This window comes from Triplophysa dalaica, chromosome 16 (genome assembly GCF_015846415.1).
Source record: "Triplophysa dalaica isolate WHDGS20190420 chromosome 16, ASM1584641v1, whole genome shotgun sequence".
Classification (NCBI taxonomy): domain Eukaryota; kingdom Metazoa; phylum Chordata; class Actinopteri; order Cypriniformes; family Nemacheilidae; genus Triplophysa; species Triplophysa dalaica.
Window position 1 is genome coordinate 7,659,419 of NC_079557.1, and position 14,954 is coordinate 7,674,372.

The 14,954-nt window shown below is 37.8% G+C and overlaps 2 protein-coding genes across 5 annotated transcripts; one reads left to right on the forward strand and one right to left on the reverse strand.

Annotated features, from left to right (window-relative positions):
* Positions 1 to 958: 958 nt before the first annotated feature.
* Positions 959 to 9,657, forward strand: cstf2 (cleavage stimulation factor, 3' pre-RNA, subunit 2). 4 transcript variants are annotated; one of them, XM_056769872.1, is made up of 15 exons: positions 959 to 1,118; positions 1,419 to 1,497; positions 3,155 to 3,324; positions 3,450 to 3,586; positions 3,688 to 3,807; positions 4,248 to 4,370; positions 4,888 to 4,990; positions 5,073 to 5,135; positions 6,534 to 6,593; positions 7,274 to 7,418; positions 7,505 to 7,662; positions 7,757 to 7,881; positions 7,967 to 8,005; positions 8,207 to 8,333; positions 9,445 to 9,657. In XM_056769872.1, the coding sequence occupies exons 1-14, from the start codon at positions 1,037 to 1,039 to the stop codon at positions 8,327 to 8,329; spliced, it is 1,527 nt and encodes a 508-aa protein (XP_056625850.1). In that variant the 5' UTR covers positions 959 to 1,036; the 3' UTR covers positions 8,330 to 8,333; positions 9,445 to 9,657. The 4 variants fall into 4 exon arrangements, with proteins under 4 accessions (XP_056625850.1, XP_056625851.1, XP_056625852.1 ...); XM_056769873.1 differs by lacking the exon at positions 9,445 to 9,657 and adding an exon at positions 8,444 to 9,429; XM_056769874.1 differs by lacking the exon at positions 6,534 to 6,593.
* Positions 9,584 to 14,618, reverse strand: nox1 (NADPH oxidase 1). Its single transcript, XM_056769870.1, is given in 14 exon segments — positions 9,584 to 10,359; positions 10,556 to 10,680; positions 10,775 to 10,921; positions 11,105 to 11,267; positions 11,399 to 11,640; positions 11,728 to 11,820; positions 11,904 to 11,947; positions 11,950 to 12,029; positions 12,110 to 12,291; positions 12,394 to 12,545; positions 13,317 to 13,401; positions 13,496 to 13,606; positions 14,230 to 14,325; positions 14,423 to 14,618. Coding segments are annotated over 14 exon segments (1,692 nt in total). The 5' UTR covers positions 14,468 to 14,618; the 3' UTR covers positions 9,584 to 10,232.
* Between the last annotated feature and the right edge of the window lie 336 nt (positions 14,619 to 14,954).

Below are 14,954 nucleotides of genomic sequence, written 5' to 3' on the forward strand. Positions count from 1 at the left end.
ACTTGATATAAACATGATTACATAAAATTTTTACATAAAGACAAAGTCGTTAAACAGTTTATTTGTTTAGGACTGGATGCAGAACATGCTGAATGATTGTTTGATATGATATTCATTGAGATGTGAACTTTTCATGCACAGATTAAATTAATGTAGAGTATAAATTATCAAGACTGTTTCGCAGCCTTAAATTACTACGGTAATGCATTTGTCTTACAACATCCAGTGAATAATTGTTCTTGTAAAGCTAGGTTATACACTGCATGTATTCCAAATCATATTACCTGTTCAATTAAATAATTAGAAATTCACATATCCTGAAATCACTATCAAAGTCATATGTTAATGTTACCTATTTAGTTGTCATCAGCAATTACCAAACTAATCTTTCCTTAACTTTAATCAGGTCTGCAATACTGAAAATTAGCTCGTTAAAAGTTCCCTAGTTGACGAGTGAGGGGTTGTATTATTTCCTAAATGTTTCCGTTATGTTGAAATAATTTGCCTTTTTAAATGCTAAAATCTCTACAGACCAAAACCCTGTAAAAGGATGTTACATAATTTATACACATAAATTAAAATAGCAGGAAATGCTAAGCTTCTAAGATTTTTTTTTAAATATATTTTCTTATTTTTAGAGTTGTAAACAAAAATATATAAGTTGTTATTTACTGAAAAAAGATTATTATTTCTTATTGTTACATAACAATGTGTTAAAATACATTGTGCTCCAGGTCGATTGGTATGAACCACCATTGTGCAGAGCACTGAATACTGTGCATTCATTTAAACTTCTAACTCACTCTTGTGTTCTAGAGAAGACAGAAAGTCAAACGAGTTGAGGGTCAGTAAATATCTACAAATTTTAGAGAAACTATTTCACACGTGTTGGGACTCGTATTTTGTCATCTTTGGGATACTTTTATTTTGAAGGACCAATGTTCCGCCGACTTTTATTTCTCCCTACGGTGTCCGGATTCACAGCGGTCTGTGTTGAATCTTTTGTCGTGTTCATTGCGACTGGATTATTAAAGTTATGGCGAGTTTAGCAGCCGCCGCCGCTGCCGCTGCAGCTGCACGGGATCCAGCAGTGGATCGATCTTTGCGTTCAGTCTTCGGTATGAACGAGATGACTCGTTTAGTTTGTGTGTGTTATCCTGTGCTGCATTAGTGGCTAAGCTAAACACAACTCACCTGCAGTAATGTTGTTCTAACGTCATAATTTGGTTCTAGGCAGCCAAATAGTCGCACGGTGGTTTGTACCATTTCACAATAATCGGCTGGTTTAATGCCATATGAACACATGAGTTATAAACTAAGAGAAACTTTGATGCCTCCTTTATTAAGCATGTGGACGGATTAGTATTGAAGTTTGAGAATAATTTGTTTTGTTTCTTATATCTTTGTTTTGTTAACAGTGGGAAACATCCCATATGAGGCAACGGAGGAGCAGTTGAAGGACATCTTCTCGGAGGTCGGACTTGTCGTCAGTTTTAGGTTTGTATGGGCAGAAACATGCTGGTGCTAGGGATGGGCGATACCACCTTTTTTTGATGCGATGCGATGCGATACGATACCGATACTTTTTCTTGAAATTGTATCGATACCGATATCGATACTGATGATGGAGATTATTTTGTATGTATATATATTTAAAATAAAAATATAATTACAATTAAAGAGAAATCACATGCTTGTACTGGCTATTAATAACACATTTACTAAAAAAGTCATTTAAAAAAATAAATACAAGGTTTTAACAACCTTCTTACAAAAATATTGATTAAATAACATAAATCTTAATAAAATAAACAAAAATACCACCAGCAAAAAATTGCATATTTTCACTGCGTCTTATTTTTAAACAGGCCATTTTTCTTAAGCTTTAACATTTTGTTTGTACTGTAGTATACTGTATTTTGAAGGAATAAATATTGATTAGCTAAGAAAACTCTTAATACAGTTAATAAAATTACAAACAATATAAACTGTGCATACATTAACTTAACTTTTACGCTTCCTCTAAGCCATCTTGCAATTCTCTCCCCTGTTTAATGCGGAAGTGTGCAATGCATGCGTGTTGTGTATGTGTAAGTTACGTAGCTAAATAGCACGTCTATGTGACCGCGCTGCGCAGCCGGAGACCGATCCGTGTGTGACGTCAAACTGTCGCGAGAGCTAGTACTTTCATATCATAGTGTCACTGATCGGCATGCACAGAGCTAACAACATTTAGTTACGCTGAAACTATTAATGTAATTAACCAGATAATCGATACTTTTCTGAAAATATCAATACCTAAATAGCATCTTTTGAGTATCGATATATCGATACTGCAGCATCGATGTGCACATCTCTAGCTGGGGCTTTTTGGGCTAACGTTACTGTGACTGTAGTGGGTAAAGTTTCACATATACTTTAGTTAGAAAGTTGAAAAATAATTTCTGTCATCATTTAGGCCTGATGCACACTTTGACTACGGTTGTTTTTTGGATTGGATTCAATTTATTGTCATTGCACATATACAAGTGCAGTGTAACGAAATGGATTTAAGAAGAAAAATACAGCATAACATGAGGAAAGTGGTGAGAAAAACAGATACACATAATACACCATAGACGAGACTTGCAATAGGGTAAAATAATCCAGCTACGGCAAACAGCCATCCGGTCCAGTGCCATTACGGCACCGTTCACAGAACCGCTTGTCAGGCTGGGGAATGTAGCTTGTGAGACTCTATAAAGTGGTAATCTGGAGCATCGTGCCAAACTGAACATTGTCTTCTCAGACATTTGGATTTGACTGGGTGTTTATGTCATCAATCTGTGTTTACTGTATATGTTGACCTTCATCGTTTTGCATAATGTGCTAACTGCTAATGATATTTTCTATAGTACCCCTTAACCTCACCTTTGAATCACACACATCTGTGCATGTAACTACATTCATGCAACTACATGTGTTAGACAGCAGTCACGCCATTTCTGATGCTGACATAACTTTGTCAATTACTTTTTGATTATTGACAATTTTGCATCTGTTTTTAACCCTGAGATTCATCACAGATGACTTATCACAGTTTGTATCAGACTCTACTCACCCTCAACCCTTATTTGAAAACCTAGAGCTGATCTAGAAAAATCCCTTTATGCAGGTTGGTGTATGACAGAGAAACAGGTAAGCCGAAGGGTTATGGCTTCTGTGAGTACCAGGATCAAGAGACTGCGCTCAGTGCCATGCGTAACCTAAACGGCAGAGAATTCAGTGGAAGGGCTCTCCGTGTTGACAACGCTGCCAGTGAGAAGAATAAAGAGGAGCTGAAAAGTAAGTTTCACTTTAGAAGTACACCATCCCTCCCAGAGGATGCTGCGCTTTTGTTTGATCTCTCTACATCTTGAGTTATGGTAATGACTTCAGGGATGTTGAGTGACGCATGCTCCTTTTCACAGGTTTGGGAACTGGTGCTCCAATTATTGAGTCCCCTTATGGAGATGGCTGCATACCAGAAGAAGCCCCGGAGTCAATCAGTAGAGCGGTGGCCAGCCTGCCCCCTGAACAGATGTTTGAGCTAATGAAACAGATGAAGGTGAATCGTTTTTTTCAATCGATAAAAAATGTATTGTTCAGAGATGCTGGATTTGAAATTGTAAACTAAAAGCAATATCATTACTCTTGTTTCTCGTACAGCTTTGTGTGCAGAACAGTCCACAGGAAGCTAGGAACATGCTGTTGCAGAATCCTCAGCTAGCTTATGCCCTGCTGCAGGCACAGGTCGTCATGAGGATTGTGGACCCTGAAATTGCTCTGGTAAGATTATTAAATGCAGCTGATGGAAAGCTAAGTGAAGAATGGAGATTAAAGTTAGAGTTCTCCCAAAAATGAAAATTCTGTTTTCACCCTCTTTTCATTTCAAACCTGTATGATATTTTTCTTCTTCTGCAGAATACAAAGTAAGATAGTTTGAAGAATGTTACGAACCAGCAACCATTCACTTGCATTAGTTTTGTGTTCATACAACAGAAATAAATTGGTGTCGGTGCTGTTCTCTTACCAACTTTCTTCAAATATCTTCTTTTGTGTTCTGCGGAAACAAGAAAGTCATACAGGCTTGTAATGAAAAGAGGGTGAGTTACTTGTGACAAGTATATGTATGGAACAGAATGAGGATTAATGAACCTGCACACACATTTAAACTGTATTTGAGGTTATGTAAGGTAATCAAGTGATAAATGATCTTCTTATCTCAGAAAATGCTTCACCGTCCGGCTGTGGTTCAGCCCGTAAACCCAAATTCTCAGCCTGGGGCAGTGCCTGTTACTAACCAGCCCCTGCCTCAGCCCACTGCCCCCGTCTCTCAACCCCAACAGATGGTAAGCACTACCAGTTTCACCCTTTAAAGTCCACAAGCACGCTTGTTCTTCTTCCTCACTGACTCTTGACTATTCAAAGTCATTGTCATTCATTTCAGAATATTTTTTAAAGTGAAATATTAATGTGGGGTTACGTACAGTTTTATGAAACTGACATACAGTATAAAGGGCTTTCCTGTAGCTTTTGATTTTGTAGGTTTTGATTTTGATATTCACCCCCAAATTAAAAAAGCTGTCATCATTTACTCACTCAAAATCAAAACCTCATTGATACACCCAGATTTTTGCCTTATATCTGTATACAGTATCAGCTTATTTAATGGGTGGTTATGTTATTATCTTGCAGTGTATTGCATCTGAACTCTCTAGTCTGTATCTTATAATTTTTTTAATTGAGTTTGTTGTAAAGGCTCTTTTAAACTACTTGGTAGACATTTCTGTAAACAGAAGCTTGTTGTAGGTATTAAAGGTTCATGGACAGTTCACTGTGCTAATGAATCATCTCTGTGATTCACAGCCAGGCATGCATGTGAACGGAGCTCCTCAAATGATGCAGCCTCCACAGATGGGAGGTGGAGGACCCGGACCAATGCCAGGACAGGGACCAATGGGACCAGCTGGTAAGCTTAGCTGTCTCTACACTGCTTCTGTGAAGGTGTTTCTGTGTCCATAGCTCTTTTCCTCTGGTCCCCTCCCTTACAGGCGGGATGCAGGCTCAGATAGGAATCCAACCAGGAGGTCCTCTGCCCATGGATAGGGGACCAGGTACTCACTTTAGGCAGATAGCAGGATTATTTTATTTAGTAATAGTGTTTGGTTAAATGTGATAGTTGTGGGTGTTTTTTTGCATTCCATAGTACATTTTCCTAATGGCACTGAAACTGCATGATTCCTATTTATCAACTGCATTTCCAAACCTGTCCACAGAGGAGTGCTATTGGCAAACTGATGTTGGGCTTTAGATGATTTGTTGTTTCATTTTCACTCACATCTTCAACTAAAATAACAACTAGGCTGATTAATCCGCTATTATTAGATAATCCACATTAGGCAATAACTGTATTGTCATTCCTTCTCTTTTCAATTCCATAAACTTTCTCCTCATCTGTTTTTAAAGGTTTAGTACATTTTGAGTGAATCCTGTGTAAAATGTCTTATTTCAGCCAGTTGTGCTAACATTTAAAGGTGAAAAATGTGTTTTCACAATTTGCTGCTATATAGTATTATATGTGATAGATGTGTATGCAAATGTCAAATTCAACCACTCCACTCCAGATTTGTGAACGTGTCCGCCATCTTAGAACAGTCAACCTTTCAGTTCCTCAGTTGGTCATCAACTACAATATAAATCAATGAGTTTTCCAACATTCCACAACGTAAAACAGTTTCTGGATTTAGAAACAACAGAGATGGGATAACCTTTCACAGGTGGTTTTTTTTTTACGTATGACTTAATATTCATATACCCATATGCAATCATAACTATAGTTGCAGACACATAGCCAGCTTGCTCTTGACTGTTCCAATTTGGCGGATTACTTGCTTATAGCAGCTCATTGAATTGAGCGATAAGGTAACTTACAAGCTAAACTGGTTTCTTGAACATTCTCACCGGTAGGACTTATAACACAACGTTATTGCCACAGTTGAGCGTACGTTGCTGTGGTTTTAAAAGGTCATGATTCTCAGACAAACATTTTGCTGTTTTTTTTTAAAAAAATCTATTTTTATTTTTGTCTGCATGTTAGTCAGGGTTGAGACCAAGTTTTCAATGACACTTCACCTTTAAATATTAGCATTAAAATACCCATCTTGTTCTTTAGATATCATTATTGACACAATTAAAGAAACATTTTCTTAAAGGAATAGTTCTGATGAAAATAAAAATTGTGTCTTCATTTATTAACCGTCATGTCATTCCAAACCTGTGAATGAATGAGGCTGTGGAACGAAAAAGAAGATATGTTGATATATGTCTATTGTTTGGCCACCACCGTTTTTCACCATTCAGAAGTCATACAGGTTTGGAATGACATAAGGGTGAGTAAATGATGAAACATTTGAACCCATTACCATCAGTACACGAGTCTGTCCCTGGGCAACATCAGTAAGTGCTGCTGTGCACTCAGTTCTCTCTCTTTCTTTCACTCAATGCTGACCTAGGAAACCTTCAGGACTCTCCTATAGGAGCAGCTGGGCAGGCTGCTATCGAGCGGTCTCCAGGTATCTTGGCTGTACTCTGGTCTGCTCAGAGCAGAACTGTCAACACTATCGGCCGTTTAACACTACACTGCAGATCACACAACAATGCTGATCATTTTGCCATCAGTTTTTTTTTGGTGTTTGCAATGAATAATGTGGAACTCACACTTGAGAGATTGTGAAATGCTACAAACATTTGGGGGAGAAAAAAGCCTTAAACCGTCAGTTCAGACGAATTATTTGAAACCTTGTTAAAAGCAAAGTTAGGAAATCATGAATGAAGGACTAGATTTAGCAAGTTTGTGTGTCTAGTAACTTGCCTGGTGAACAAACACTGTCTGCATTCCTTAAGCACTTTAGTTTCTGTTTTATACATTTCTTGTAATGCATCCAAATCTCAAACAATGAAGTTTTGTCACCTGTTCGGATGTGTCAGTTCAGCAGAATAGATCAAAGTATTAATGAGATGTTGAAATCCTCTTCCAGTTATCAGTGTCAGACGAAACAATATTCTTTGTTTGTGAAACTGATATTTCCAATGTTCTCATTTCCTTGACGGTCATGGAATTGCATTGTTGTGACATACCTGAAAATAGGTATTCACAATAGCCTTGCCAAGCCCAAATTCGCAATGTTTGTGTAATACACTTGGATGTTTGTTTTAGTTTTTATAAACTCTTATGCTGTTTTTCTGTGCACAGTGCCAATTGTAGACCCACGTGCACCTATGCGAGGGGCCCCGCCCGGCCCTCAAGGGATCCCACCCAGAGGTCTTCTCGGCGATGGCCCGAACGACCCACGTGGCGGATCATTGGTCAATGTCACTGGAGATGTTGTGGAACCAGGGTAATGCCTTGTGAAATGCCTTATTGTTTTGCCTTTTTATAAACTAGCTTGGATTGCTTTGCATTGAGTGGTTGATTTACCTTTAGGCGTGGTTATATTGGAGGCCCTCCGCAACACCAGGGGCCACCTATGCATATGGCACCCCCAGACATGCGCGGCCCTCATGACATGAGGGGAGGACCAATAATGGGAGAGCAAAGAGGCCCTATGATGGAACCGCGTGGCCCACCCATGGAGGCAAGAGGTATTTGAAGACATATCGTTTTTGTTAACTTGTAGTCAAAAATCCAAAGACAGATCTTTCTTTAAAGCTATGATTTAAAAATCTATTCCTTAAGGTCGTGATCCACGGGCTGTTGATGCTCGAGGTCCGATATCAGGTCAAAGGGTTCCTGGGGCGGCTGGGATGCAAGGTCCTCCCCCCCACGGCATGGGACAGAGTGCACCTCCCGCAGCAAGACCAGTAAGATAAAAGCTGCAGGTTTTTGTGTCGTTGAATTCAATTTGCAGTATTTAATTAATTGAATCCTGTTTGATCTTTGTAACAGGGCCCTACTTCGGATGTATCATCGCAAGACCATGAGAAGGTAGTCTTTTTTTTCCTATATACTATTGAATAGTAGGTGGTGGTGGGCGGTTAGCCACAACGTCACAGCCACACACATCATGATGGGTCAGATCTACATGCATCCCTGCATGCTCACATGAACATGTTATCATGCTGCATGTTGTATGGATTTCTCCACGTTTTCCATGCTAATCTGTCTGTTGTGTGTCTACATTCCCAGGCTGCCTTGATTATGCAGGTCCTGCAGCTGACTCCAGAACAGATTGCCATGCTGCCACCAGAACAAAGACAGAGCATTCTCATACTAAAGGAGCAGATTCAAAAGACAGCAGGCGCACCTTGAGAAAGTAAGTTTATTATGATGTTATGATAGGTTTTGGTGATTAAAAGGAATGTTGTTTTCAGTATTGTTAAAGATAATGACAAGGTAATTGATTGATATGTTGATTTTCTTTAGGGATGCACCGAATGTTCGGTAAACGAAATGGCAAAAAAAGCAAAGCAGAATAAGTGAAATGGACCAATAAAATGCAACTGAACATTACGTGTGATTTGATCAGCCCATTGCGCATTGAGTCCGAAACTTGCGTCAGAAAATCCCACACTTTAAAATGTAAATACGACCTCACGTTGTGTCCATCACGTTTATACACTGCCTCCGACATCTTCGTCCGTCATGAAAAAGTTCGGATCGGGCCAAGTACGGAAAAACATTTTCGGACTGTATGTGCAAATTCCTTTAGAGAATGAAAAGCGTCTTTACTGGTCGATAACTTGTGTACTTCAGACTGGAGCGGGTGGTCTAACAGTAGCCCGCCATTCACGTCTTCTTTTGATATCATTCAGTGGTCGCGTGCGTGCACACCGTTTCCTGTACTAAACAACTTGTCAACATATATGTTCTGTGCATCCAGGCCATGAGTGCACCTTCTCAGAGATCAGTAACAGTAAGCTTTTGTGGGCGGAGTTTGAAGGGGAGATGTGAACTGAAATGGTTGTCAGCCAGAATTGCTTGCATGACTTTTTATCATTTAAATCATTTTGCAGTGTAGCCTATAATAATCCAACAGTTTTCATTTATTCATATTTTTAGCTTATAAAGTGGAAAAACACTTCTTATGAAGATTTTTGTTGTAGGGTAGAGTACAGTACATTCTTTCAGCAGTCATTAGCCTAATATAGGCTGTTCAAGAAGGGAGAGGGCTCTATTTTTATTTTAAATTGTATTGTGTTATATTGAAAAGCAAGACAACATATAAAAAGCACTTTTTGACCATTCAGTTTATGCAATAGTGAAAAAATTGGCTAAACAAATAGAAAGCGAAGAGCCATGTTCGGTATTCGACCAAGTGTTTAATTTTTATTCTCCTTCGGCCGAGAATTTTAATTTCAGTGCATCCCTAATTGTCTATGAGAATGTGAGGAATCTGACTGTACAACTACATTGTGTCATTCCAGGAATGAACACAACCAAATGGGCAACCATCACCCAGCTAGACCAGGATCAGACTCCCACAGCTGTAACTTTTTGTCATTGTCATGTTTTGTTTATATAGTGGTATTTTCATATTTGAAGTAAAACAGTTCTGAATAGCAGTGGTACAAAACAAGTTTATTGCAAAACAAACAATAAATATGTACATTGATTTTGAAATAAACAACTGGACATTTTATCATTGCAGGTGTTTTCTTTCCTGCCCTGATATATACTTCATAAAAAAAATCTAAATGACTTAGAAAAATGTAGAATACAAATGTTTTGTTCTTATGTGATAAGAAGTTTAAGGATTGCACAACTGTACACAATAGATTACTATGAAAACTACTGTCACAACTTCGCAACTAATACAGAAGAAATGTTTTCCTTCCTTTACTTTGTCCCACGTTAATAGAACTGGACATATTTGCACAAAGGAGACATTTTATAGACAATACATTCAGGTGTAATTGTAATTTCCGTGAACCTTGGTGATTCATTCCGTGAACCTTGGTGATTCATTCCTAACCAGGAACTCCAAGCCAACCTAGATAAAAGAGTACAATGATTGGACTTTTGACTCTGCCTTGGAAATTGTGTGTTCAGGCAATAGAATATAACGTCCTTTTTCAGTCAGTCACACAATAGCATTATTGTTTAGATATGAAGATTTGAACCAAGTCAGCTGGTGAAATTGGTCTCAAATCATGGTATTATATTGATACCCTGTGAGTGCACAATCTGAAGCAGTCCTAGAATTAACTTTCTTTCAAAAGTTCTCTTTGTTAAAGTAAAACTTGGTCCTCCGTGGGTCCACGTCGGAATATTTGACACATTTCTTCTCCAAGACCTTAGCTAAGGCTTGTGGGCCACACAAGAATGTTCCGACCTCAGACCTGAAGAAAACGATAAAGTTTTAGTGTAAGCAGAAGTAACTTTTATGGTTAAGTGACAACCCAACAGGGAAGATTCTCAAAAGTGTTCTGGCATTTCTTCAACGTTGTCTTTGCTAAATGTTTTAAAAACTTTGTATATTGTCATTTTTTCACAATGTAATGGGAATTTAGCAAAACATTAGCTGGGAAAACTTACGAGGGGTTATCTTTCCTAACTTCTTCAAATTCCTTATCCCAGTTCGGTCGGCCGTAAAGAGTCTTCTGTTTTAGACCTGTGATGATATCTGTATCCTTATCAAAGTGCACCATCGCATGGTCTGCCTGTAAACACACAGATCAAATGCAATCCATTATCCTCAGTTCTTGTTTAATTCATATAATTGATATCAAACACAACCGGTCAAACTGCACATACGTGGCTCTGATCCCAGCCGGTTAGGTAGAGTTTATAGGTAAGGAAGTCTTTCATTCCCCTCTCTTCCATTTCTTTCTCAAGGACCTGGAGAAGATCTGCGAACCACTCAAAGGCGTGCGTCTCTCTACACAACCAGTAGAAGTAAATCTAAACACAATTCATTAAGAGAGAAAGATCTCAGACTTTATGTGCACGAAGCTGACTTGAATATCTGATGAACAGTAAGTTTATGCACCTACATTTACATTTAGTCATTCAGCAGACGCTTTTATCCAAAGCGACTTATAAATGAGGGTAACATTTGAGTTTCAACATTTGAGAAATTCTTACCCTCTTGGTTCGCAGATTGGGGTTGGAGTCTTTAAATTTGTACCAGATGGATTTGAGAATAGATGCAAATGGCGTGACTCCAATACCAGCACCTACAAGCATGCTGACCTCGTATTTAAACACGTCTTCACTAGCAGTTCCTAATGGGCCATCCACACTAATGCTAAAAAAACAGTAAATGCCCGCATATTAGTTCTCATATTGAACTACGGTGGCATTTTAGGAATTCTGGATTTCCTTAAGTTGTTGTATACTGATGGAAATGTGTATAAATACACGGGAAAGGGTACTAACCTAGGTCCTTGTGCACCCTCTGGTAAATTTTCAACCATCTTGATGAGCTTCTCAGTCCAGTCTCCAGCTAAGCGGATGTGCACACTAAAGAAATCTTCTTCAGGGGCTGATGTCATGGTGAAAGGATGCCACTCTAGCCTGGAGATAGCTGGACAATTCAGAAAGACGTACTGGCCTACCTCCATCTTGAAACCGTCCTTTACCAGCTGTAGTTCTAACACTCTGGATGGGCGGATTACAATCTAAAATGCAAAAAAAGTTTGTCGTTACAAATAAGTTGTTATGCTGAACAAGTTCTTGGTAATCTCAAAAGGGCCTTGGAAATATACCTTTCTATAACTGACAGGCTGCATGAAGCGAATGAAACGTAGTATCCGTTCACAAAGGTAGATTATCATTGGTCCAATTACCCACATCCACGTCTAAAACAGGATTTAGTGAAATTTGTAAGCAGTTCAAAATAAATCTACGTTTCTTTTTTTGTAAACAAGTTCTTAACTCTTACCTGAGGAAACCCTCCTGCAAACTGAGGAATTGGACATTGAGGAATTTTCCCCAGTTCTCTGGTTGATCTTCGCAGAAGGAAGTATTGTGAGGCGGGTCTGTCACTTGCTGACTTCGCACGATGCGACTGCATGACAGCAAATAATATATTCTTAGTAATCCACTAAAAACACATATTAAAACTTAACGGGTAAACAAGAATCTTACCCTGCACCGTGAAAAACTAAGCCGATGAAGAAAATAATGAAGAGGTGGTGTGTGTACCAAAAGACTTCAAAGAAACTTCGGCGGATGACTTCCATAGATGAAGTGATAATGAGAATGAGGGCGAGAGTTATGACGACTCCTGTGAGACCTGCTATAGTGGTAAATACGAATAGAGTTGGAGTCTGAGGAGTAGAGAGAAAGGACAGATCGAATCATTTGAAATTGGATAAATATTCATGTACATTTTAACTCAAACTCTTGACTAAGGCTGTTCAAGGACTCACAGTAGAATGAGACCGAATGGGATTTAGGTAGGTGGTATTTAGGTAGGTGGAGTCCCCAAGCATAGACAGATTTCCAGCAAGAGGTCCATATAGACCCGCTAAACTGTTGCTGTACCTTTCAACATTCAGCAAATGAGCAATAGTATGAACGGCTGTGGGAAAAAGGGTTTGAAGAGGTCACGATCAGTTTTAATGAAACCAAATTCTCGCTGATTCTGTGATCTCGGTTTTTGAAAAGCAAATCATTAGCTACATTAAAGGGATAGTTCACCCAAAAATAAAAATTCTGTCATGAATTACTCACTCTTTTGTTGTCCCAAACCTGTATACATTTCTTTGTTTGTTGAACACAGATAAAAAAAGATATTTGGAAGAATGCTTGTATCCCAACAGCTCTTGGACCCCATTGACTACCATAGTAGGAAAATTTACAATGGTAGTCGAAAGTGCACCAGAGCTGTTTTCTTTCCTACATTCTTCAAAATATCTTCTTTTGTGTTCATCATAACAAATAAATGTATAAAGTAATTTCCCACTGTGATAGTCAATGGGATTCAAGAACTTTATGGTTACAAGCATTCTTCCAAATATCTTTCTCTTTATTCATCAAAACAAAGACATTTATACAGATTTGGAATGAGACAATGATGACACAATTTTTAATTTTGGGTGAACTATCCCTTTAAGACTTTTCCGGTTACGAATTTTACACCAAATCTAGTTTTATCATTAAACCAAACAACATTACTTAAGTGAGTGTCTATATACCTTTATACCCACTGTATAAAATGTGATAACGTGTACAGAAAAAAAGGCTGGCTGCTAACACGTGTCATAACTTTCATGTAAGTGTAACTTAACCTACTTTGTAATATCTACAGTGATTTCCTTATCAAAGTAGGACAGCATTAGGTTTCATTTACCTGTCATGAGGGCAATCATATAAGCAACCAGCTTGTGGAAAGTCAGATTTTTGTCTAGTTGTTTCCTCATTGTTCGTTCACAGCACTAAAACATGAAGATTCATTAAACATCAATATTCTTGCATTTAAAAGGTTTGTGGGACAAGAGGTCAGCAGTCATACATTAGAAGGTAACTCACCATGAAAGAGCCACGGAGCAGAGAAAGCAGGTTGCGGCATACTGGCAGCAGAATAAGCATGCAGTTGAAGTTGAGCACAGCAGCGGGTGCTCTGGCCCAGGGCAATGCGTCCTGATAGAGAATATATAACTTCAGTAGCTTCTTTAGCTTTATTGTATTTTCACATTGAATATTTTTTTTATTCTATTATCTCTTCGATTTATTCATATTTATTGTAGTTCTTTTCTGATTCACATTTTATTTCTTCAATACATCAAATAATAAACTTTAATAAATATAGGTATACAAAGAATTCTACTAACCCTATACCAACAAGTGTCGGTCATAATAAATATAAGTAAATTGCTACGATAAAAAAACGTTTGAAACAAATAAACGGAAAAAAGGTTATGATAGAATAAACGAAGTTTAATCCCTAAGTGAGATAACTCAATAAAAAAAAACATGTTTTTTATTGTGCATCCCAATTAATATCAATCAAACTTTTGTTTTTTTGTTTTGATTTTAGCCATAATAACTAAAAAAAGAAAGCTGGCTTACAACATAAACACTAAGTTATCTCATTTTGGAAACATAAAAAAAAGATATATTGTATTATTATTCATATATTGTTATATATAAATATATTATCCACACGAGTTCTTAACTTGAGAAAATGCATGTCTTATATGAGAAAATAGTAGAATACAAGATATCTTTATCATATCTTCTTTTTTTAATTTTCACAAACTTACCCCTAAAAGTTCACGAGTGTATTCAAATTGTGGTCCCAAATCATAAAAGGTGTAATAGTAAACAAACAGGAAGATGTTGATGCCCATCCACGCCACCTACAAATTCAGGAAGATTGATAACCTGTTATGCACTTATTTAGCCAATACGTTTATAAAACTCGATGGCTAAAAGAAAAGTCAGTTTTTCACTTACCACGATCAAAGCGCTCAATCCATGATTGATGATCCAGTTTCCCATGTTGACGTACAGCGTTTAGTTTCCGAATAACCACGAGCTCCGTACAGATGAGCGATATATTACTCACCTGTCCTTTTTCTGACTCCGCCCCTCTAATGTCACCAGGAAGCGGATGAGAATACATGAAAAAATTCCCACGAGGAAACTATTTTAACGACGTTAGTGTGTGAAGTATTAGATAAGTTTGGTACTTGACGGGAAACTATTATATAAATATTGGGCTTGGCAAAAAAAATGGGTTGTGTCAATTAATCATCGTTTTGCGAACAAGCAGTTCTTTAATACAGAACAGAATGTCAAGATTGGGTCACATTTAACCCCCGTCAACAAAAGAAACATTAAGCATTTGGACAGCTTAAGCTGTAGTTTTAATTCATGTTTTGTGACATTGTTGAGACAATTAATTATAATTCTCATTATTTTACAGCTTGTGGTTTAATATGCTAATACCTCACATTGTAATTCTATAGACATTTTTATTGCATTG